This window comes from Pecten maximus, chromosome 18 (genome assembly GCF_902652985.1).
Source record: "Pecten maximus chromosome 18, xPecMax1.1, whole genome shotgun sequence".
NCBI lineage: Eukaryota > Metazoa > Mollusca > Bivalvia > Pectinida > Pectinidae > Pecten > Pecten maximus.
Window position 1 is genome coordinate 24,976,413 of NC_047032.1, and position 27,719 is coordinate 25,004,131.

The following is a 27,719-nucleotide window of genomic DNA, read 5'->3' on the forward strand; positions in this document are numbered from 1 at the left end:
CGGCGTATAACAGTCAATAACACCAGTCACATGTAAAATATGTTTAGAATTTAAATATGGTGGAGGGATGTTTTACGATTTCAAATTAAGATACCAGCTTTTCTCTTTTTGCCGATATCAATTTATTATTAAACTACAACCATGAGATGATATAATTGTTTTCACAAAAGTTGATTAGAGTAAACCAGAGACAAGTTCAACGATCGTAGGGAGCTAGGTGTATGCTTATAGGATATAATAGTTTGAAATAGAGGAGGGATAAGCATGGTGGAACGCCGAGTAATAGAGAAACTTCGATTTGATTTATTCGGCTGTACAGGTAACACGGCTGTACAGGTAACACGGCTGTACAGGTAACACATGTTCCACGTAGTTCTTGTGGCGTGACTGGACTCCGCCATTTCCCTGATATTTCCTGAGATGTTCATTGACTGGTTTATTTCTTCTTTCATAATATTTTTTTTTTTTTTTTCTTTTTTTTTTTTTTTTTTCTTTTTTTAATTTTTGGACTTTATATTATTTATTCTTTGATAGTGTTTGGCACACTTGTTCATGATAATGCAACAGTATAGTTAATCTCTTTCACCTTTAGCTGTCTAAGTCACAAACGGTGAGAAACAGAAGATGTTTACGACCAACGTCTTTCTGGTGTGAATCTCTGAAAAAGTTGTTGTTCAGATTACACATCCACACATAGATAAGATAAGATGGGAAAAAGAATATGAATTATACCGATAATCTGTTGGTAAAATTGTCCTGGTGTCAAATATTAGAAACACAAAGAGAAGTCTTTTATTTTTATTTTAATATTGCTGTCAGACATTAGCTTCATTCCAATTGATTGTCAAAACATCATCGTAAGGTCACCGACCCACACCTTCATTAGGGAACTGTATAACAGGAAATATACATGCGTACTCTCTTTCGAGGTTTGCAGCTTTAAGATTATTTCGTGGGTACAAAGTTCGTGGATAGCCCATGCAATAATTTTGCAAAAATAATACATACAACAGTATTTGTTGTATTCATATTATTCATATTAGTGGTTACATAGCAACAACAGCGAAAAAGATTTTATACACATGGACGTTTCATGTTAGACAGTGATATCTTTGTATATGGGTTAGTTCTTCTCGCTCTATCTCTCTACAAGTGTTTATTTCCCTCTTCACTCAGTTCCTTGTTATGATCGCGTCAACTGTATTTGGTGCCCAGCCATCTCGCACAAACCGTTCCCGTCTGTGTCGATGACGACACCAGTGAGACAATCAAACTGTTCAATATCGCACCCAATTCCATAGCTCATAGTCCCAGCATGGAACCCATAGCTAAAACAAAGAAATGAATACGACAGACATCAGCTCTACACTATTTATATAAATATATACGATATTGTGCAAATGTTGTGATATATAACCTGATGTTAAATGACTTTATCACGTTGCAGTATTCAATAATTGTGAAATATTTGCATTATTTTATACACAATGCATTTGATATCAGTAATTGTAAATACACTGTATATCCTATACTTTTATTTAATACATTTGTAATTGTGAATTAATTTGGAGTCGTTTATATTTTCATTAAAATATATGCGATAAAATATGTATGCAATAAAACACATTACTAAACGTTTCACACGAGTAATTAGGAACATTAAGTAGTAAGTACTACATTAGAATGACTAGTTTCTACCCGCAGCAGGAGAATGCTCCAGACTCCATACAGTGACACTCCTCACAATTATCAGTGTCCCATGATTCACCCTCGTCATATGTCTGACCATTATAGGTGCAGAAAGTAGCCGCCACTACAAAAAGACGACAAATTTAATTTCAGTTCGTCAACACTTCGACCATGCCATGCAGAGGTGCTAGCGGTATTTTCCTACATGGTAGACAGCAGATTGCTCTGCTTATTTGGAAAGCCTATATCGATCATGTTGCATAACATTATAGTATCAGCTATTGACTTTGGGGGAATATCCTGTTCAAAGTTTCCTCCAACTCTTTAGCTGTCACGTGGTTGAAGTTTTGGGCCATCATTCGCCATTTACTTATAAGTTTAGGACCAATTAAAAGGCATTAGTAGTGAAGAAATGGTATCCTTGTTTTTGCCCAGAGTGTCTTCTATCTGATAATGTGTTGTACAATTGACAAAGTGATATGTCAAATTAACACATTTCTGAACGTCAGTATCCGGATGGATTTCTCTGGTTTACACGAGGTACAAGAGAAAACATAACTATGACGAATGAAAATTTAATTTATCGTCTCTTTTTTATATATATACATTTTTGTTAAATTCAATTTAAGCGTCAAGAGATTGCGTCGTTAAAATGTGTTATTTTTCCCGATTCACTTTCGTAGCCTTTTACAACTTAACTGAATTATTACAAGGTGAATATTTGCAAAAAAAGAATGTTTGAATCTCTCATGATGTCATCTCTCGTATCTAGAAGGTAGGATGTAAGAACATGATATCATCTCTCGTATCTAGAAGGTAGGATGTAAGAACATGATATCATATCTCGTATCTAGAAAGTAGGATGTAAGAACATGATATCATCTCTCGTATCTAGAAAGTAGGATGTAAGAACATGATATCATATCTCGTATCTAGAAAGTAGGATGTAAGAGCATGATATCATATCTCGTATCTAGAAGGTAGGATGTAAGAACATGATATCATCTCTCGTATCTAGAAGGTAGGATGTAAGAACATGATATCATATCTCGTATCTAGAAGGTAGGATGTAAGAACATGATATCATATCTCGTATCTAGAAGGTAGGATGTAAGAACATGATATCATATCTCGTATCTAGAAGGTAGGATGTAAGAACATGATATCATATCTCGTATCTAGAAGGTAGGATGTAAGGACATGATATCATCTCTCGTATCTAGAAGATAGGATGTAAGAACGTGATATCATCTCTCGTATCTAGAAGGTAGGATGTAAGAACATGATATCATATCTCGTATCTAGAAGGAAGGATGTAAGAACATGATATCATCTCTCGTATCTAGAAGATAGGATGTAAGAACGTGATATCATATCTCGTATCTAGAAGGTAAGATGTAAGAACATGATATCATCTCTCGTATCTAGAAAGTAGGGATGTAAGAACATGATATCATCTCTCGTATCTAGAAGGTTAGGATGTAAGAAAATCTGATATCATACTCTCGTATCTAGAAGGTAGGATGTAAGAACATGATATCATCTCTCGTATCTAAAGGTAGGATTGTAAGAACATGATATCATATCTCGTATCTAGAAGGTAAGATGTAAGAACATGATATCATCTCTCGTATCCTAGAATGTGTAGGATTGTATAGAAGCTGATATCCATATCTCGTATCTAGAATGTAGGATGTAGGAACATGATATCATCTCTCGTATCTAGAAGGTAGGATGTAAGAAACATGATATCATCTCTCGTATCTAGAAGGTAGGATGTTAAGAACAGTGATATCATATCTCATATCTAGAAAGTAGGATTACGTGAATATCATCTCTCGTATCTAGAAGGTAAGGATGTAGACATGATATCATCTCTCGTATCTAGAAGTAGGATGTAAGAACATGATATCATATCTCGTATCTAGAAGGTAGGATGTAAGAACATGATATCATATCTCGTATCTAGAAAGTAGGATGTAAGAACATGATATCATCTCTCGTATCTAGAAGGTAGGATGTAAGAACATGATATCATCTCTCGTATCTAGAAGGTAGGATGTAAGAACATGATATCATCTCTCGTATCTAGAAGGTAGGATGTAAGAACATGATATCATCTCTCGTATCTAGAAGGTAGGATGTAAGAACATGATATCATCTCTCGTATCTAGAAGGTAGGATGTAAGGAACATGATATCATCTCTCGTATCTAGAAGGTAGGATGTAAGAACATGATATCATCTCTCGTATCTAGAAGGTAAGATGTAAGAACATGATATCATCTCTCGTATCTAGAAGGTAGGATGTAAGAACATGATATCATCTCTCGTATCTAGAAGTAGGATGTAAGAACATGATATCATCTCTCGTATCTAGAAGGTAGGATGTAAGAACATGATATCATCTCTCGTATCTAGAAGATAGGATGTAAGAACATGATATCATATCTCGTATCTAGAAGGTAGGATGTAAGAACATGATATCATCTCTCGTATCTAGAAGGTAGGATGTAAGAACATGATATCATATCTCGTATCTAGAAGGTAGGATGTAAGGACATGATATCATCTCTCGTATCTAGAAGGTAGGATGTAAGAACATGATATCATCTCTCGTATCTAGAAGGTAGGATGTAAGAACATGATATCATATCTCGTATCTAGAAAGTAGGATGTAAGAACGTGATATCATCTCTCGTATCTAGAAGGTAGGATGTAAGAACATGATATCATCTCTCGTATCTAGAAGATAGGATGTAAGAACATGGTATCATCTCTCGTATCTAGAAGATAGGATGTAAGGACATGATATCATCTCTCGTATCTAGAAGGTAAGATGTAAGAACATAATATCATATCTCGTATCTAGAATGTAGGATGTAAGAACATGATATCATCTCTCGTATCTAGAAGGTAGGATGTAAGAACATGATATCATCTCTCGTATCTAGAAGGTAAGATGTAAGAACATGATATCATATCTCGTATCTAGAAGGTAAGATGTAAGAACATGATATCATCTCTCGTATCTAGAAAGTAGGATGTAAGAACATGATATCATCTCTCGTATCTAGAAGGTAAGATGTAAGAACATGATATCATCTCTCGTATATAGAAGGTAGGATGTAAGAACATGATATCATCTCTCGTATCTAGAAGGTAAGATGTAAGAACGTGATATCATCTCTCGTATCTAGAAAGTAGGATGTAAGAACATGATATCATCTCTCGTATCTAGAAGGTAGGATGTAAGAACCTGATATCATATCTCGTATCTAGAAGGTAGGATGTAAGAACGTGATATCATCTCTCGTATCTAGAAGGTAAGATGTAAAAACATGTTATCATCTCTCGTATCTAGAAGGTAGGATGTAAGAAGATGATATAATATCTCGTATCTAGAAGGTAGGATGTAAGAACATTATATCATCTCTCGTATCTAGAAGGTAGGATGTAAGAACATGATATCATCTCTCGTATCTAGAAGGTAAGATGTAAGAACATGATATCATCTCTCGTATATAGAATGTGTAGGATGTAAGAGCATGATATCATATCTCGTATCTAGAAGGTAGGATGTAAGAACATGATATCATCTCTCGTATCTAGAAGGTAGGATGTAAGAACATGATTTCATCTCTCGTATCTAGAAAGTAGGATGTAAGAACGTGATATCATCTCTCGTATCTAGAAAGTAGGATGTAAGAACATGATTTCATCTCTCGTATCTAGAAAGTAGGATGTGAGAACATAATATCATATCTCGTATCTAGAATGTAGGATGTAAGAACATGATATCATCTCTCGTATCTAGAAGGTAGGATGTAAGAACATGATTTCATCTCTCGTATCTAGAAGATAGGATGTAAGAACATGATATCATATCTCGTATCTAGAAGGTAGGATGTAAGAACATGATATCATCTCTCGTATCTAGAAGGTAAGATGTAAGAACGTGATATCATATCTCGTATCTAGAATGTAGGATGTAAGAACATGATTTCATCTCTCGTATCTAGAAGGTAGGATGTAAGAACATGATATCATCTCTCGTATCTAGAAGGTAGGATGTAAGAACATGATATCATATCTCGTATCTAGAAGGTAGGATGTAAGAACATGATATCATATCTCGTATCTAGAAGGTAGGATGTAAGAACATGATTTCATCTCTCGTATCTAGAAGGTAGGATGTAAGAACATGATATAATCTATCGTATCTAGAAGGTAGGATGTCAGAACATGATATCATCTCTCGTATATAGAAGGTAGGATGTAAGAACATGATATCATATCTCGTATCTAGAAGGTAAGATGTAAGAACATGATATCATCTCTCGTATCTAGAAGGTAGGATGTAAGAACATGATATCATCTCTCGTATCTAGAAGGTAAGATGTAAGAACATGATATCATCTCTCGTATATAGAAGGTAGGATGTAAGAACATGATATCATCTCTCGTATCTAGAAGGTAAGATGTAAGAATGTGATATCATCTCTCGTATCTAGAAAGTAGGATGTAAGAACATGATATCATCTCTCGTATCTAGAAGGTAGGATGTAAGAACCTGATATCATATCTCGTATCTAGAAGGTAGGATGTAAGAACGTGATATCATCTCTCGTATCTAGAAGGTAAGATGTAAGAACATGTTATCATCTCTCGTATCTAGAAGGTAGGATGTAAGAAGATGATATAATATCTCGTATCTAGAAGGTAGGATGTAAGAACATTATATCATCTCTCGTATCTAGAAGGTAGGATGTAAGAACATGATATCATATCTCGTATCTAGAAGGTAAGATGTAAGAAAATGATATCATCTCTCGTATATAGAATGTGTAGGATGTAAGAGCATGATATCATATCTCGTATCTAGAAGGTAGGATGTAAGAACATGATATCATCTCTCGTATCTAGAAGGTAGGATGTAAGAACATGATTTCATCTCTCGTATCTAGAAAGTAGGATGTAAGAACATGATATAATCTATCGTATCTAGAAGGTAGGATGTAAGAACATGATATCATCTCTCGTATCTAGAAGGTAGGATGTAAGAACATGATTTCATCTCTCGTATCTAGAAGATAGGATGTAAGAACATGATATCATCTCTCGTATCTAGAAGGTAGGATGTAAGAACATGATATCATCTCTCGTATCTAGAAGGTAAGATGTAAGAACATGATATCATCTCTCGTATCTAGAAGGTAGGATGTAAGAACATGATATCATCTCTCGTATCTAGAAGGTAAGATGTAAGAACATGATATCATCTCTCGTATATAGAAGGTAGGATGTAAGAACATGATATCATCTCTCGTATCTAGAAGGTAAGATGTAAGAATGTGATATCATCTCTCGTATCTAGAAAGTAGGATGTAAGAACATGATATCATCTCTCGTATCTAGAAGGTAGGATGTAAGAACCTGATATCATATCTCGTATCTAGAAGGTAGGATGTAAGAACGTGATATCATCTCTCGTATCTAGAAGGTAAGATGTAAGAACATGTTATCATCTCTCGTATCTAGAAGGTAGGATGTAAGAAGATGATATAATATCTCGTATCTAGAAGGTAGGATGTAAGAACATTATATCATCTCTCGTATCTAGAAGGTAGGATGTAAGAACATGATATCATATCTCGTATCTAGAAGGTAAGATGTAAGAAAATGATATCATCTCTCGTATATAGAATGTGTAGGATGTAAGAGCATGATATCATATCTCGTATCTAGAAGGTAGGATGTAAGAACATGATATCATCTCTCGTATCTAGAAGGTAGGATGTAAGAACATGATTTCATCTCTCGTATCTAGAAAGTAGGATGTAAGAACGTGATATCATCTCTCGTATCTAGAAAGTAGGATGTAAGAACATGATTTCATCTCTCGTATCTAGAAAGTAGGATGTGAGAACATAATATCATATCTCGTATCTAGAATGTAGGATGTAAGAACATGATATCATATCTCGTATCTAGAAAGTAGGATGTAAGAACATGATATAATCTATCGTATCTAGAAGGTAGGATGTAAGAACATGATTTCATCTCTCGTATCTAGAAGATAGGATGTAAGAACATGATATCATATCTCGTATCTAGAAGGTAGGATGTAAGAACATGATATCATCTCTCGTATCTAGAAGGTAAGATGTAAGAACGTGATATCATATCTCGTATCTAGAATGTAGGATGTAAGAACATGATTTCATCTCTCGTATCTAGAAGGTAGGATGTAAGAACATGATATCATCTCTCGTATGTAGAAGGTAGGATGTAAGAACATGATATCATATCTCGTATCTAGAAGGTAGGATGTAAGAACATGATATCATCTCTCGTATCTAGAAGGTAGGATGTAAGAACGTGATATCATATCTCGTATCTAGAAGGTAGGATGTAAGAACATGATATCATATCTCGTATCTAGAAGGTAGGATGTAAGAACATGATTTCATCTCTCGTATCTAGAAGGTAGGATGTAAGAACATGATATAATCTATCGTATCTAGAAGGTAGGATGTAAGAACATGATATCATATCTCGTATCTAGAATGTAGGATGTAAGAACATGATATCATCTCTCGTATCTAGAAGGTAAGATGTAAGAACATGATATCATCTCTCGTATATAGAAGGTAGGATGTAAGAACATGATATCATATCTCGTATCTAGAAGGTAAGATGTAAGAACATGATATCATCTCTCGTATCTAGAAAGTAGGATGTAAGAACATGATATCATCTCTCGTATCTAGAAGGTAAGATGTAAGAACATGATATCATCTCTCGTATATAGAAGGTAGGATGTAAGAACATGATATCATCTCTCGTATCTAGAAGGTAAGATGTAAGAATGTGATATCATCTCTCGTATCTAGAAAGTAGGATGTAAGAACATGATATCATCTCTCGTATCTAGAAGGTAGGATGTAAGAACCTGATATCATATCTCGTATCTAGAAGGTAGGATGTAAGAACGTGATATCATCTCTCGTATCTAGAAGGTAAGATGTAAGAACATGTTATCATCTCTCGTATCTAGAAGGTAGGATGTAAGAAGATGATATAATATCTCGTATCTAGAAGGTAGGATGTAAGAACATTATATCATCTCTCGTATCTAGAAGGTAGGATGTAAGAACATGATATCATATGTCGTATCTAGAAGGTAAGATGTAAGAAAATGATATCATCTCTCGTATATAGAATGTGTAGGATGTAAGAGCATGATATCATATCTCGTATCTAGAAGGTAGGATGTAAGAACATGATATCATCTCTCGTATCTAGAAGGTAGGATGTAAGAACATGATTTCATCTCTCGTATCTAGAAAGTAGGATGTAAGAACGTGATATCATCTCTCGTATCTAGAAAGTAGGATGTAAGAACATGATTTCATCTCTCGTATCTAGAAAGTAGGATGTGAGAACATAATATCATATCTCGTATCTAGAATGTATGATGTAAGAACATGATATCATATCTCGTATCTAGAAAGTAGGATGTAAGAACATGATATAATCTATCGTATCTAGAAGGTAGGATGTAAGAACATGATTTCATCTCTCGTATCTAGAAGATAGGATGTAAGAACATGATATCATATCTCGTATCTAGAAGGTAGGATGTAAGAACATGATATCATCTCTCGTATCTAGAAGGTAGGATGTAAGAACATGATATCATCTCTCGTATCTAGAAGGTAAGATGTAAGAACGTGATATCATATCTCGTATCTAGAATGTAGGATGTAAGAACATGATTTCATCTCTCGTATCTAGAAGGTAGGATGTAAGAACATGATATCATCTCTCGTATCTAGAAGGTAGGATGTAAGAACATGATATCATATCTCGTATCTAGAAGGTAGGATGTAAGAACATGATATCATATCTCGTATCTAGAAGGTAGGATGTAAGAACATGATTTCATCTCTCGTATCTAGAAGGTAGGATGTAAGAACATGATATAATCTATCGTATCTAGAAGGTAGGATGTAAGAACATGATATCATATCTCGTATCTAGAATGTAGGATGTAAGAACATGATATCATCTCTCGTATCTAGAAGGTAGGATGTAAGAACATGATATCGTCTCTCGTATCTAGAAGGTAGGATGTAAGAACATGATATAATCTATCGTATCTAGAAGGTAGGATGTAAGAACATGATATCATCTCTCGTATCTAGAAGGTAGGATGTAAGAACGTGATATCATCTCTCGTATCTAGAAAGTAGGATGTAAGAACATGATATCATATCTCGTATATAGAATGTGTAGGATGTAAGAACATGATTTCATCTCTCGTATCTAGAAGGTAGGATGTAAGAACATGATATCATCTCTCGTATATAGAATGTGTAGGATGTAAGAACATGATATCATCTCTCGTATCTAGAAGGTAGGATGTAAGGACATGATATAATCTATCGTATCTAGAAGGTAGTATGTAAGAACATGATATCATATCTCGTATCTAGAAGGTAGGATGTAAGAACATGATATATCTCGTATCTAGAAGGTAGGATGTAAGAACGTGATATCATATCTCGTATCTAGAAGGTAGGATGTAAGAACATGATATCATATCTCGTATCTAGAAGGTAGGATGTAAGAACATGATATCATATCTCGTATCTAGAAGGTAGGATGTAAGAACATGATATCATCTCTCGTATCTAGAAGGTAGGATGTAAGAACATGATATCATCTCTCGTATCTAGAATGTAGGATGTAAGAACATGATTTCATCTCTCGTATCTAGAAGGTAGGATGTAAGAACATGATATCATCTCTCGTATCTAGAAGGTAGGATGTAAGAACATGATATCGTCTCTCGTATCTAGAAGGTAGGATGTCAGAACATGATATCATCTCTCGTATCTAGAAGGTAGGATGTAAGAACATGATATCGTCTCTCGTATCTAGAAGGTAGGATGTAAGAACGTGATATCATCTCTCGTATCTAGAAAGTAGGATGTAAGAACATGATATCATATCTCGTATCTAGAAGGTAGGATGTAAGAACATGATATAATCTATCGTATCTAGAAGGTAGGATGTAAGAACATGATATCATCTCTCGTATCTAGAAGGTAGGATGTCAGAACATGATATCATCTCTCGTATCTAGAAGGTAGGATGTAAGAACATGATATCATATCTCGTATCTAGAAGGTAGGATGTAAGAACATGATATCATCTCTCGTATCTAGAAGGTAGGATGTAAGAACATGATATCATCTCTCGTATCTAGAAGGTAAGATGTAAGAACATGATATCATATCTCGTATCTAGAAGTTAGGATGTCAGAACATGATATCATCTCTCGTATCTAGAAGGTAGGATGTAAGAACATGATATCATCTCTCGTATCTAGAAGGTAGGATGTAAGAACATGATATCATATCTCGTATCTAGAAGGTAGGATGTCAGAACATGATATCATCTCTCGTATCTAGAAGATAGGATGTAAGAACATGATATCATCTCTCGTATCTAGAAGATAGGATGTAAGAACATGATATCATCTCTCGTATCTAGAAGGTAGGATGTAAGAACATGATATCATATCTCGTATCTAGAAGGTAGGATGTAAGAACATGATATCATCTCTCGTATCTAGAAGATAGGATGTAAGAACGTGATATCATCTCTCGTATCTAGAAAGTAGGATGTAAGAACATGATATCATCTCTCGTATCTAGAAGGTAGGATGTAAGAACGTGATATCATCTCTCGTATCTAGAAGGTAGGATGTAAGAACATGATATCATCTCTCGTATCTAGAAGGTAGGATGTAAGAACATGATATCATCTCTCGTATCTAGAAGGTAGGATGTAAGAACATGATATCATATCTCGTATCTAGAAAGTAGGATGTAAGAACGTGATATCATATCTCGTATCTAGAAGGTAGGATGTCAGAACATGATATCATCTCTCGTATCTAGAAGGTAGGATGTAAGAACATGATATCATCTCTCGTATCTAGAAGGTAGGATGTCAGAACATGATATAATCTATCGTATCTAGAAGGTAGGATGTAAGAACATGATATCATATCTCGTATCTAGAAGGTAGGATGTAAGAACGTGATATCATCTCTCGTATCTAGAAGATAGGATGTAAGAACATGATATCATCTCTCGTATCTAGAAGGTAGGATGTAAGAACGTGATATCATCTCTCGTATCTAGAAAGTAGGATGTAAGAACATGATATCATATCTTGTATCTAGAAGGTAGGATGTAAGAACATGATTTCATCTCTCGTATCTAGAAGATAGGATGTAAGAACGTGATATCATATCTCGTATCTAGAAGGTAAGATGTAAGAACATGATATCATATCTCGTATCTAGAAGGTAAGATGTAAGAACATGTTATCATCTCTCGTATCTAGAAGGTAAGATGTAAGAACATGATATCATATCTCGTATCTAGAAGATAGGATGTAAGAACGTGATATCATATCTCGTATCTAGAAGGTAAGATGTAAGAACATGATATCATATCTCGTATCTAGAAGGTAAGATGTAAGAACATGATATCATATCTCGTATCTAGAATGTAGGATGTAAGAACATGATTTCATCTCTCGTATCTAGAAGGTAGTATGTAAGAACATGATTTCATCTCTCGTATCTAGAAGGTAGGATGTAAGAACATGATATCATCTCTCGTATCTAGAAGGTAGGATGTAAGAACATGATATCATATCTCGTATCTAGAAGGTAGGATGTAAGAACATGATATCATATCTCGTATCTAGAAGGTAGGATGTAAGAACATGATATCATATCTCGTATCTAGAATGTAGGATGTAAGAACATGATATCATATCTCGTATCTAGAAGGTAGGATGTCAGAACATGATATCATCTCTCGTATCTAGAAGGTAGGATGTAAGAACGTGATATCATATCTCGTATCTAGAATGTAGGATGTAAGAACATGATATCATATCTCGTATCTAGAAGGTAGGATGTAAGAACGTGATATCATATCTCTGTATCTAGAAGGTAGGATGTAAGAACATGATATCATATCTCGTATCTAGAAGGTAGGATGTAAGAACATGATATATCTCGTATCTAGAAGGTAGGATGTAAGAACATGATATCATCTCTCGTATCTAGAAGGTAGGATGTCAGAACATGATATCATCTCTCGTATCTAGAAGGTAGGATGTAAGAACATGATATCGTCTCTCGTATCTAGAAGGTAGGATGTCAGAACATGATATCATCTCTCGTATCTAGAAGGTAGGATGTCAGAACATGATATCATCTCTCGTATCTAGAAGGTAGGATGTAAGAACATGATATCGTCTCTCGTATCTAGAAGGTAGGATGTAAGAACGTGATATCATCTCTCGTATCTAGAAAGTAGGATGTAAGAACATGATATCATATCTCGTATCTAGAAGGTAGGATGTAAGAACATGATATAATCTATCGTATCTAGAAGGTAGGATGTAAGAACATGATATCATCTCTCGTATCTAGAAGGTAGGATGTCAGAACATGATATCATCTCTCGTATCTAGAAGGTAGGATGTAAGAACATGATATCATATCTCGTATCTAGAAGGTAGGATGTAAGAACATGATATCATCTCTCGTATCTAGAAGGTAGGATGTAAGAACATGATATCATCTCTCGTATCTAGAAGGTAAGATGTAAGAACATGATATCATATCTCGTATCTAGAAGTTAGGATGTCAGAACATGATATCATCTCTCGTATCTAGAAGGTAGGATGTAAGAACATGATATCATCTCTCGTATCTAGAAGGTAGGATGTAAGAACATGATATCATATCTCGTATCTAGAAGGTAGGATGTCAGAACATGATATCATCTCTCGTATCTAGAAGATAGGATGTAAGAACATGATATCATCTCTCGTATCTAGAAGATAGGATGTAAGAACATGATATCATCTCTCGTATCTAGAAGGTAGGATGTAAGAACATGATATCATATCTCGTATCTAGAAGGTAGGATGTAAGAACATGATATCATCTCTCGTATCTAGAAGATAGGATGTAAGAACATGATATCATATCTCGTATCTAGAAGGTAAGATGTAAGAACGTGATATCATCTCTCGTATCTAGAAGGTAGGATGTAAGAACGTGATATCATCTCTCGTATCTAGAAAGTAGGATGTAAGAACATGATATCATATCTCGTATCTAGAAGGTAAGATGTAAGAACGTGATATCATCTCGTATCTAGAAGGTAGGATGTAAGAACATGATATCATCTCTCGTATCTAGAAGGTAGGATGTAAGAACATGATATCATCTCTCGTATCTAGAAGGTAGGATGTAAGAACATGATATCATATCTCGTATCTAGAAGGTAGGATGTAAGAACGTGATATCATATCTCGTATCTAGAAGGTAGGATGTCAGAACATGATATCATCTCTCGTATCTAGAAGGTAGGATGTAAGAACATGATATCATCTCTCGTATCTAGAAGGTAGGATGTCAGAACATGATATAATCTATCGTATCTAGAAGGTAGGATGTAAGAACATGATATCATATCTCGTATCTAGAATGTAGGATGTAAGAACGTGATATCATCTCTCGTATCTAGAAGGTAGGATGTAAGAACATGATATCATATCTCGTATCTAGAAGGTAGGATGTAAGAACATGATATATCTCGTATCTAGAAGGTAGGATGTAAGAACATGATATCATCTCTCGTATCTAGAAGGTAGGATGTCAGAACATGATATCATCTCTCGTATCTAGAAGGTAGGATGTAAGAACATGATATCGTCTCTCGTATCTAGAAGGTAGGATGTCAGAACATGATATCATCTCTCGTATCTAGAAGGTAGGATGTCAGAACATGATATCATCTCTCGTATCTAGAAGGTAGGATGTAAGAACATGATATCGTCTCTCGTATCTAGAAGGTAGGATGTAAGAACGTGATATCATCTCTCGTATCTAGAAAGTAGGATGTAAGAACATGATATCATATCTCGTATCTAGAAGGTAGGATGTAAGAACATGATATAATCTATCGTATCTAGAAGGTAGGATGTAAGAACATGATATCATCTCTCGTATCTAGAAGGTAGGATGTAAGAACATGATATCATCTCTCGTATCTAGAAGGTAGGATGTAAGAACATGATATCATATCTCGTATCTAGAAGGTAGGATGTAAGAACATGATATCATCTCTCGTATCTAGAAGGTAGGATGTAAGAACATGATATCATCTCTCGTATCTAGAAGGTAGGATGTAAGAACATGATATCATATCTCGTATCTAGAAGTTAGGATGTCAGAACATGATATCATCTCTCGTATCTAGAAGGTAGGATGTAAGAACATGATATCATCTCTCGTATCTAGAAGGTAGGATGTAAGAACATGATATCATATCTCGTATCTAGAAGGTAGGATGTCAGAACATGATATCATCTCTCGTATCTAGAAGATAGGATGTAAGAACATGATATCATCTCTCGTATCTAGAAGATAGGATGTAAGAACATGATATCATCTCTCGTATCTAGAAGGTAGGATGTAAGAACATGATATCATATCTCGTATCTAGAAGGTAGGATGTAAGAACATGATATCATCTCTCGTATCTAGAAGATAGGATGTAAGAACATGATATCATATCTCGTATCTAGAAGGTAAGATGTAAGAACGTGATATCATCTCTCGTATCTAGAAGGTAGGATGTAAGAACGTGATATCATCTCTCGTATCTAGAAAGTAGGATGTAAGAACATGATATCATATCTCGTATCTAGAAGGTAAGATGTAAGAACGTGATATCATCTCTCGTATCTAGAAGGTAGGATGTAAGAACATGATATCATCTCTCGTATCTAGAAGGTAGGATGTAAGAACATGATATCATCTCTCGTATCTAGAAGGTAGGATGTAAGAACATGATATCATATCTCGTATCTAGAAGGTAGGATGTAAGAACGTGATATCATATCTCGTATCTAGAAGGTAGGATGTAAGAACATGATATCATCTATCGTATCTAGAAGGTAGGATGTAAGAACGTGATATCATCTCTCGTATCTAGAAAGTAGGATGTAAGAACATGATATCATATCTCGTATCTAGAAGGTAAGATGTAAGAACGTGATATCATCTCTCGTATCTAGAAGGTAGGATGTAAGAACATGATATCATCTCTCGTATCTAGAAGGTAGGATGTAAGAACATGATATCATCTCTCGTATCTAGAAGGTAGGATGTAAGAACATGATATCATATCTCGTATCTAGAAGGTAGGATGTAAGAACATGATATCATCTCTCGTATCTAGAAGGTAGGATGTAAGAACATGATATCATCTCTCGTATCTAGAAGGTAAGATGTAAGAACATGATATCATATCTCGTATCTAGAAGTTAGGATGTCAGAACATGATATCATCTCTCGTATCTAGAAGGTAGGATGTAAGAACATGATATCATCTCTCGTATCTAGAAGGTAGGATGTAAGAACATGATATCATATCTCGTATCTAGAAGGTAGGATGTCAGAACATGATATCATCTCTCGTATCTAGAAGATAGGATGTAAGAACATGATATCATCTCTCGTATCTAGAAGATAGGATGTAAGAACATGATATCATCTCTCGTATCTAGAAGGTAGGATGTAAGAACATGATATCATATCTCGTATCTAGAAGGTAGGATGTAAGAACATGATATCATCTCTCGTATCTAGAAGATAGGATGTAAGAACGTGATATCATCTCTCGTATCTAGAAAGTAGGATGTAAGAACATGATATCATCTCTCGTATCTAGAAGGTAGGATGTAAGAACGTGATATCATCTCTCGTATCTAGAAGGTAGGATGTAAGAACATGATATCATCTCTCGTATCTAGAAGGTAGGATGTAAGAACATGATATCATCTCTCGTATCTAGAAGGTAGGATGTAAGAACATGATATCATATCTCGTATCTAGAAAGTAGGATGTAAGAACGTGATATCATATCTCGTATCTAGAAGGTAGGATGTCAGAACATGATATCATCTCTCGTATCTAGAAGGTAGGATGTAAGAACATGATATCATCTCTCGTATCTAGAAGGTAGGATGTCAGAACATGATATAATCTATCGTATCTAGAAGGTAGGATGTAAGAACATGATATCATATCTCGTATCTAGAAGGTAGGATGTAAGAACGTGATATCATCTCTCGTATCTAGAAGATAGGATGTAAGAACATGATATCATCTCTCGTATCTAGAAGGTAGGATGTAAGAACGTGATATCATCTCTCGTATCTAGAAAGTAGGATGTAAGAACATGATATCATATCTTGTATCTAGAAGGTAAGATGTAAGAACATGATTTCATCTCTCGTATCTAGAAGATAGGATGTAAGAACGTGATATCATATCTCGTATCTAGAAGGTAAGATGTAAGAACATGATATCATATCTCGTATCTAGAAGGTAAGATGTAAGAACATGTTATCATCTCTCGTATCTAGAAGGTAAGATGTAAGAACATGATATCATATCTCGTATCTAGAAGATAGGATGTAAGAACGTGATATCATATCTCGTATCTAGAAGGTAAGATGTAAGAACATGATATCATATCTCGTATCTAGAAGGTAAGATGTAAGAACATGATATCATATCTCGTATCTAGAATGTAGGATGTAAGAACATGATTTCATCTCTCGTATCTAGAAGGTAGTATGTAAGAACATGATTTCATCTCTCGTATCTAGAAGGTAGGATGTAAGAACATGATATCATCTCTCGTATCTAGAAGGTAGGATGTAAGAACATGATATCATATCTCGTATCTAGAAGGTAGGATGTAAGAACATGATATCATATCTCGTATCTAGAAGGTAGGATGTAAGAACATGATATCATATCTCGTATCTAGAATGTAGGATGTAAGAACATGATATCATATCTCGTATCTAGAAGGTAGGATGTCAGAACATGATATCATCTCTCGTATCTAGAAGGTAGGATGTAAGAACGTGATATCATATCTCGTATCTAGAATGTAGGATGTAAGAACATGATATCATATCTCGTATCTAGAAGGTAGGATGTAAGAACGTGATATCATATCTCTGTATCTAGAAGGTAGGATGTAAGAACATGATATCATATCTCGTATCTAGAAGGTAGGATGTAAGAACATGATATATCTCGTATCTAGAAGGTAGGATGTAAGAACATGATATCATCTCTCGTATCTAGAAGGTAGGATGTCAGAACATGATATCATCTCTCGTATCTAGAAGGTAGGATGTAAGAACATGATATCGTCTCTCGTATCTAGAAGGTAGGATGTCAGAACATGATATCATCTCTCGTATCTAGAAGGTAGGATGTCAGAACATGATATCATCTCTCGTATCTAGAAGGTAGGATGTAAGAACATGATATCGTCTCTCGTATCTAGAAGGTAGGATGTAAGAACGTGATATCATCTCTCGTATCTAGAAAGTAGGATGTAAGAACATGATATCATATCTCGTATCTAGAAGGTAGGATGTAAGAACATGATATAATCTATCGTATCTAGAAGGTAGGATGTAAGAACATGATATCATCTCTCGTATCTAGAAGGTAGGATGTCAGAACATGATATCATCTCTCGTATCTAGAAGGTAGGATGTAAGAACATGATATCATATCTCGTATCTAGAAGGTAGGATGTAAGAACATGATATCATCTCTCGTATCTAGAAGGTAGGATGTAAGAACATGATATCATCTCTCGTATCTAGAAGGTAAGATGTAAGAACATGATATCATATCTCGTATCTAGAAGGTAGGATGTCAGAACATGATATCATCTCTCGTATCTAGAAGGTAGGATGTAAGAACATGATATCATCTCTCGTATCTAGAAGGTAGGATGTAAGAACATGATATCATATCTCGTATCTAGAAGGTAGGATGTCAGAACATGATATCATCTCTCGTATCTAGAAGATAGGATGTAAGAACATGATATCATCTCTCGTATCTAGAAGATAGGATGTAAGAACATGATATCATCTCTCGTATCTAGAAGGTAGGATGTAAGAACATGATATCATATCTCGTATCTAGAAGGTAGGATGTAAGAACATGATATCATCTCTCGTATCTAGAAGATAGGATGTAAGAACATGATATCATATCTCGTATCTAGAAGGTAAGATGTAAGAACGTGATATCATCTCTCGTATCTAGAAGGTAGGATGTAAGAACGTGATATCATCTCTCGTATCTAGAAAGTAGGATGTAAGAACATGATATCATATCTCGTATCTAGAAGGTAAGATGTAAGAACGTGATATCATCTCGTATCTAGAAGGTAGGATGTAAGAACATGATATCATCTCTCGTATCTAGAAGGTAGGATGTAAGAACATGATATCATCTCTCGTATCTAGAAGGTAGGATGTAAGAACATGATATCATATCTCGTATCTAGAAGGTAGGATGTAAGAACGTGATATCATATCTCGTATCTAGAAGGTAGGATGTCAGAACATGATATCATCTCTCGTATCTAGAAGGTAGGATGTAAGAACATGATATCATCTCTCGTATCTAGAAGGTAGGATGTCAGAACATGATATAATCTATCGTATCTAGAAGGTAGGATGTAAGAACATGATATCATATCTCGTATCTAGAATGTAGGATGTAAGAACGTGATATCATCTCTCGTATCTAGAAGGTAGGATGTAAGAACATGATATCATATCTCGTATCTAGAAGGTAGGATGTAAGAACATGATATATCTCGTATCTAGAAGGTAGGATGTAAGAACATGATATCATCTCTCGTATCTAGAAGGTAGGATGTCAGAACATGATATCATCTCTCGTATCTAGAAGGTAGGATGTAAGAACATGATATCGTCTCTCGTATCTAGAAGGTAGGATGTCAGAACATGATATCATCTCTCGTATCTAGAAGGTAGGATGTCAGAACATGATATCATCTCTCGTATCTAGAAGGTAGGATGTAAGAACATGATATCGTCTCTCGTATCTAGAAGGTAGGATGTAAGAACGTGATATCATCTCTCGTATCTAGAAAGTAGGATGTAAGAACATGATATCATATCTCGTATCTAGAAGGTAGGATGTAAGAACATGATATAATCTATCGTATCTAGAAGGTAGGATGTAAGAACATGATATCATCTCTCGTATCTAGAAGGTAGGATGTCAGAACATGATATCATCTCTCGTATCTAGAAGGTAGGATGTAAGAACATGATATCATATCTCGTATCTAGAAGGTAGGATGTAAGAACATGATATCATCTCTCGTATCTAGAAGGTAGGATGTAAGAACATGATATCATCTCTCGTATCTAGAAGGTAAGATGTAAGAACATGATATCATATCTCGTATCTAGAAGTTAGGATGTCAGAACATGATATCATCTCTCGTATCTAGAAGGTAGGATGTAAGAACATGATATCATCTCTCGTATCTAGAAGGTAGGATGTAAGAACATGATATCATATCTCGTATCTAGAAGGTAGGATGTCAGAACATGATATCATCTCTCGTATCTAGAAGATAGGATGTAAGAACATGATATCATCTCTCGTATCTAGAAGATAGGATGTAAGAACATGATATCATCTCTCGTATCTAGAAGATAGGATGTAAGAACATGATATCATATCTCGTATCTAGAAGGTAGGATGTAAGAACATGATATCATCTCTCGTATCTAGAAGATAGGATGTAAGAACATGATATCATATCTCGTATCTAGAAGGTAAGATGTAAGAACGTGATATCATCTCTCGTATCTAGAAAGTAGGATGTAAGAACATGATATCATATCTCGTATCTAGAAGGTAAGATGTAAGAACGTGATATCATCTCTCGTATCTAGAAGGTAGGATGTAAGAACATGATATCATCTCTCGTATCTAGAAGGTAGGATGTAAGAACATGATATCATCTCTCGTATCTAGAAGGTAGGATGTAAGAACATGATATCATATCTCGTATCTAGAAGGTAGGATGTAAGAACGTGATATCATATCTCGTATCTAGAAGGTAGGATGTAAGAACATGATATCATCTATCGTATCTAGAAGGTAGGATGTAAGAACGTGATATCATCTCTCGTATCTAGAAAGTAGGATGTAAGAACATGATATCATATCTCGTATCTAGAAGGTAAGATGTAAGAACGTGATATCATCTCTCGTATCTAGAAGGTAGGATGTAAGAACATGATATCATCTCTCGTATCTAGAAGGTAGGATGTAAGAACATGATATCATCTCTCGTATCTAGAAGGTAGGATGTAAGAACATGATATCATATCTCGTATCTAGAAGGTAGGATGTAAGAACGTGATATCATATCTCGTATCTAGAATGTAGGATGTCAGAACATGATATAATCTATCGTATCTAGAAGGTAGGATGTAAGAACATGATATCATATCTCGTATCTAGAATGTAGGATGTAAGAACGTGATATCATCTCTCGTATCTAGAAGATAGGATGTAAGAACATGATATCATCTCTCGTATCTAGAAGGTAGGATGTAAGAACGTGATATCATCTCTCGTATCTAGAAAGTAGGATGTAAGAACATGATATCATATCTTGTATCTAGAAGGTAAGATGTAAGAACATGATTTCATCTCTCGTATCTAGAAGATAGGATGTAAGAACGTGATATCATATCTCGTATCTAGAAGGTAAGATGTAAGAACATGATATCATATCTCGTATCTAGAAGGTAAGATGTAAGAACATGTTATCATCTCTCGTATCTAGAAGGTAAGATGTAAGAACATGATATCATATCTCGTATCTAGAAGATAGGATGTAAGAACGTGATATCATATCTCGTATCTAGAAGGTAAGATGTAAGAACATGATATCATATCTCGTATCTAGAAGGTAAGATGTAAGAACATGATATCATATCTCGTATCTAGAATGTAGGATGTAAGAACATGATTTCATCTCTCGTATCTAGAAGGTAGTATGTAAGAACATGATTTCATCTCTCGTATCTAGAAGGTAGGATGTAAGAACATGATATCATCTCTCGTATCTAGAAGGTAGGATGTAAGAACATGATATCATATCTCGTATCTAGAAGGTAGGATGTAAGAACATGATATCATATCTCGTATCTAGAAGGTAGGATGTAAGAACATGATATCATATCTCGTATCTAGAATGTAGGATGTAAGAACATGATATCATATCTCGTATCTAGAATGTAGGATGTAAGAACATGATATCATATCTCGTATCTAGAAGGTAGGATGTCAGAACATGATATCATCTCTCGTATCTAGAAGGTAGGATGTAAGAACGTGATATCATATCTCGTATCTAGAATGTAGGATGTAAGAACATGATATCATATCTCGTATCTAGAAGGTAGGATGTAAGAACGTGATATCATATCTCTGTATCTAGAAGGTAGGATGTAAGAACATGATATCATATCTCGTATCTAGAAGGTAGGATGTAAGAACGTGATATCATATCTCGTATCTAGAATGTAGGATGTAAGAACGTGATATCATCTCTCGTATCTAGAAGGTAGGATGTAAGAACATGATATCATCTCTCGTATCTAGAATGTAGGATGTAAGAACATGATATCATATCTCGTATCTAGAAGGTAGGATGTAAGAACATGATATATCTCGTATCTAGAAGGTAGGATGTAAGAACATGATATCATCTCTCGTATCTAGAAGGTAGGATGTAAGAACATGATATCATCTCTCGTATCTAGAAGGTAGGATGTAAGAACATGATATCATCTCTCGTATCTAAAAGGTAGGATGTAAGAACATGATATCATCTCTCGTATCTAGAAGGTAGGATGTAAGAACATGATATCATATCTCGTATCTAGAAGGTAGGATGTAAGAACATGATATCATCTCTCGTATCTAGAAGGTAGGATGTAAGGACATGATATCATATCTCGTATCTAGAAGGTAGGATGTAAGAACATGATATCATCTCTCGTATCTAGAATGTAGGATGTAAGAACATGATTTCATCTCTCGTATCTAGAAGGTAGGATGTAAGAACATGATATCATATCTCGTATCTAGAAAGTAGGATGTAAGAACGTGATATCATCTATCGTATCTAGAATGTAGGATGTAAGAACATGATTCCATCTCTCATAACTAGAAGGTAGGATGTAAGGACATGATATCATCTATCGTATCTAGAAAGTAGGATGTAAGAACATGATATCATCTCTCGTATCTAGAAGGTAGGATGTAAGAACATGATATCATATCTCGTATCTAGAAGGTAGGATGTCAGAACATGATATCATCTCTCGTATCTAGAAGGTAAGATGTAAGAACATGATATCATATCTCGTATCTAGAAGGTAGAATGTAAGAACATGATATCATCTCTCGTATCTAGAAGGTAGGATGTAAGAACATGATATATCTCGTATCTAGAAGGTAGGATGTAAGAACATGATATCATCTCTCGTATCTAGAAAGTAGGATGTAAGAACATGATATATCTCGTATCTAGAAGGTAGGATGTAAGAACATGATATCATATCTCGTATCTAGAAGGTAGGATGTAAGAACATGATTTCATCTCTCGTATCTAGAAGGTAGGATGTAAGAACATGATATCATATCTCGTATCTAGAAGGTAGGATGTCAGAACATGATATCATCTCTCGTATCTAGAAGGTAGGATGTAAGAACTGTACCAGCTGCCCCAATTGCGTGTTCGTAAAAAATATATTTACATAATAAAAAATCTAATTACGCCTCTGGGTAACACACTAGCTGCGATAACGTAGCTCTGGACGACGGAAGGACGATTTCTGACAGAGGGTCGTCGTCAGAGCAGTGTAGGCAGGGTATATTTTGTTCCTGGTAGTACATATAACCTTATCTTCGGCCGGGTTCGTATGCTGTTAACATTCGTGTTGTTGGCGGGATCATTGATTCCACAAAGATTTACTTCAGATGGAAAGTCGAAATTAAATTACCGCGAATAATATCAGGTTGAATAACGACATAATCAAGAGCGCATAAATCAATCTTAAAATCGATTAAACAACGGCAAAATACAAACACACAGCCATGTAAAGATCGAGGTTAGAGGCTGATGTTGAAGAGTCCTTGATTTCTAGTATCCGATCGACATCATCTAACGTTAAAAGGGATTCTTACGAAGTTTAGGAGTCCTGTATATTGTCTTTAATTAGATCAAACGATCTATCATTGTCGGCAACCACAACCACACACCTGTCATGTAAATATTTTTGAGTGGGTTTGACATCGGAATCAAGAAATACAGCATTCTTTGGCATATTCTGCAACGGATTCCATACATATCTTGTGGTTCATATTCAAGGGTCATCTATATAGCAGAATAATGTTGATATTCAAACACAAATAAATATCTAAAGATTTCACAAAAATAGTCATATAATATACCAAAATGTTTGTTTGGATATATAGTTTCTTACAATCACCAATTATTTATTGAAGATGCTATAAGTTTCTTCTATATAGTTACTTTGTGGTAAAATGTAGCATGGAATAATTGTAAGACAGCCAAGCTGTTATGCTCACAAGTGTCTATAGCACAGGGTAGGATCATTTTTTTGACAGTATTTTACTTTATGTACGTATAAACACTTGTTTTGTTTTGACATTGAAACGCAAATGGCGGCTTTGAATAATATTACACAAATATGGCATATAGGGGGGTATTTCAATTAATAAAAATGCTCCCGTATCATACTTTTTAGACATCTGATCATAGTAAGAAGGACCTTTTTAAGTCAAATTGTTAAACTGGTGAGTTTGTGGCCTTTTTCAGAAATAGGCATAGTCTACCTCAAACTTAACTGTTTAAAAAAAATTCTTAAAACAGTCCTCTTGCCATGTCTAGAGTTCTTTATACTGTCTGAGCATTTTTGATGTTTGAAATACCTCCTTATATGCCATAATTGTATGATATCATTCACGACCGCCATTTGCATTTCAAGGTCAAAATAAAACTGTGTTTATGCATATGATAAAGTCAAATTTGGTCAATCCAATGCTCCTATTTTGTCCTTTAGACATTTGTGAGCAAAACGACATGGCTAGTTTGTGCAATATATGCGATACAAATGAGCTAATTACATTTGTTGTATGTCCCCTGAAACATGCATTTTTCACATGTTTTGTTGAAATTTACAAATAGCTTAACAAATTACATGTCAACAGCAAGTCCCATGGTTTGCCATGATACATACGAAAAGTTCATCAAGTTATTTCTGTTACATTGCACCATAGTAACGTTTATAGGCTTGTAAAATATCACTGTTTTGACTGGATTTGCTGTTTAGATGGCCCTTAATAGGAGGAGACTCTTGATAATTTAGACCCTCCGTGACAAAATTTCTCAGTTTATCGTTTCGAATAATAAAAAAGTTCTTAAGTTATGAAGTGTCTAACTGGACGTAGATGTACAGTATTGGGAAAGAACGCGTGTTTTAACGAGCTTACAGCTTAATATCAGAGGAAGCGTATCATTTTGTCTATAAAAATCAATAGAACAATATCCTACTACAAATCACATAAATATCAATCAACGTAAGAAATGTTTCTGAAAGTGAAACAAATATTTACCACCATCGCTTATTTCTGGCCCGTTGAAGAAACAGTAAGCTGAAATTTGATTGGCTGACAGCAAAATGACCGTGACGAACAGGATAATGCTATTCATGGCTCCGCAATGCTTGATCAAATCTGAAAATCTAATGAAAGTAGCAGGTGTTTATCATACATTGTCCTCCGAGAATTATTTCCAAATCAAATGATTTGATTACTTAATTGTTACACTATAGTATACACATAATCGAGTCAGACATCAAACATTTTAATATCGATAATATGGCTCCGGGCTGTGAACTTTTACCATCGCTGCGTTATGCGTCAATAGTAAAATAATTGATTTTGTTTGAGATTTTATATAGCATGTAAAATCTAACGTTGATGGAGATAGCCCCAGCTTCACGAAAATATGATCTCGTCTTTATGCGTTGAAATAAATATTTTCTTTAAATTCCCAGATGCTTCCCAATTAAAAAGTTTAAATTAAAGAATTTCCTTAATTTTAAATATGTTGAGTCAAAATGTAAACATACATAGTCAGTAGGCATCACCTTCCGCCATGTGGTAGTATTAGATTCTCGACTAATATGTAATTACATATGTATTCCATGCATTTTCAGATGTTTTCATTCAGTTTCATTCTTTCACACGTATTATGTACGTAATGATTTTGCTGAATTGAACTTCCATATGAATTGTGTTCTATTCTCCCTTCCTCGTATCTTTTTATGTCATATTTTTATCTCGTCCAACAACAATTATCTTAAATTTTCTTATGTCGAATTATATCATAATTTATCTCATTCAACAACAATTATTTCAAATTTTCCTTTCTTGTGTCTAATTACAAGTCACTTTATCTCATCAGATAACAAAATATGTGCAATTTCACCTTTCTTGTATCTTTTTATTTTAAAATTAATATCTCAAGTATTTTACCCCAGGAAGATGCACATCGAAGCATTTTTTTCTAAATGAGACCAGGAAAACAATGATAGGATAGCCTTGTGTAATAATTCGTTTCAATGACATTATGATTGGCGTCGGGAATGTTGTTAATTTGGCAGGTGTGGTTTCGTTTTAAGATTAATAAAAAAAATCACTATTTTACTGGCATTAACAATAAAGAACAAAAAGATATGTTCAGAAACACACGAACATGAACATGTTCCATATCTTAATATAAAACAATTAATGAATACATTTAGGTGAAAATGATCAGTAGAATATTTAAAAAAAAAAAAACAAAAAAAAAACAAGGATCTACTTACGACAGTTGTGGTGAGGTTCCGTAGCGCCTTGGTTGTCACTGTGTACGCGCTCTCGGCTGGTTTTATACCATGCGTTCGCCCACGAACAGGAAACGACAATTATGGATTTGATGACGGACAGCATGGCAAATGTTTCACATAATTATAATGATTATATATATAAATTATGTCTATTGGGGGTTGGTAAGCAATGTAAATCACTCACATTAGGCTCCAGTCTGATGGTGGGATATTACAGTTGGTAATTTAAGCTCAAGGTATTCGATTGCACATTAATAATAACATCAAGTCTGGTCAAATTAGTTATCATTTATATAATCAGGGATACCTCCCCACCGCGACCTTATTGTATAAAGTGCGGTAAAATTAATTATCATTAATATAATCAGGGATACCTCCCCACCCCGGCCTTATTGTATAAAGTGTAGTAAAATTAATTATCATTTATATAATCAGGGATACCTCCCCACCCCGGCCTTATTGTATAAAGTGTGGTAAAATTAATTATCATTAATATAATCAGGAATACCTCCCCACCCCGGCCTTATTGTATAAAGTGTGGTGAAATTAATTATCATTAATATAATCAGGGATACCTCCCCACCCCGGCCTTATTGTATAAAGTGTGGTAAAATTAATTATCATTAATATAATCAGGGATTCCTCCCCACCCCGGCCTTATTGTATAAACTGTAGTAAAATTAATTATCATTAATATAATCAGGGATACCTCCCCACCCCGGCCTTATTGTATAAAGTGTGGTGAAATTAATTATCATTTATATAATCAGGGATACCTCCCCACCCCGGCCTTATTGTATAAAGTGTAGTAAAATTAATTATCATTAATATAATCAGGGATACCTCCCCACCCCGGCCTTATTGTATAAAGTGTAGTAAAATTAATTATCATTAATATAATCAGGGATACCTCCCCACCCCGGCCTTATTGTATAAAGTGTAGTAAAATTAATTATCATTAATATAATCAGGAATACCTCCCCACCCCGGCCTTATTGTATAAAGTGTAGTAAAATTAATTATCATTAATATAATCAGGGATACCTCCCC

At 34.9% G+C, this 27,719-nt stretch overlaps 1 protein-coding gene across 1 annotated transcript; it reads right to left on the reverse strand.

Annotated features, from left to right (window-relative positions):
- Positions 1-784: 784 nt before the first annotated feature.
- On the reverse strand, positions 785-26,760 carry LOC117316435 (beta-microseminoprotein A1-like). The gene is made up of 4 exons (XM_033871016.1): positions 26,649-26,760; positions 25,393-25,520; positions 1,699-1,813; positions 785-1,328 (listed from the first exon to the last, which is right to left on the reverse strand). The coding sequence occupies exons 2-4, from the start codon at positions 25,487-25,489 to the stop codon at positions 1,184-1,186; spliced, it is 357 nt and encodes a 118-aa protein (XP_033726907.1). The 5' UTR covers positions 25,490-25,520; positions 26,649-26,760; the 3' UTR covers positions 785-1,183.
- Positions 26,761-27,719: the final 959 nt, after the last annotated feature.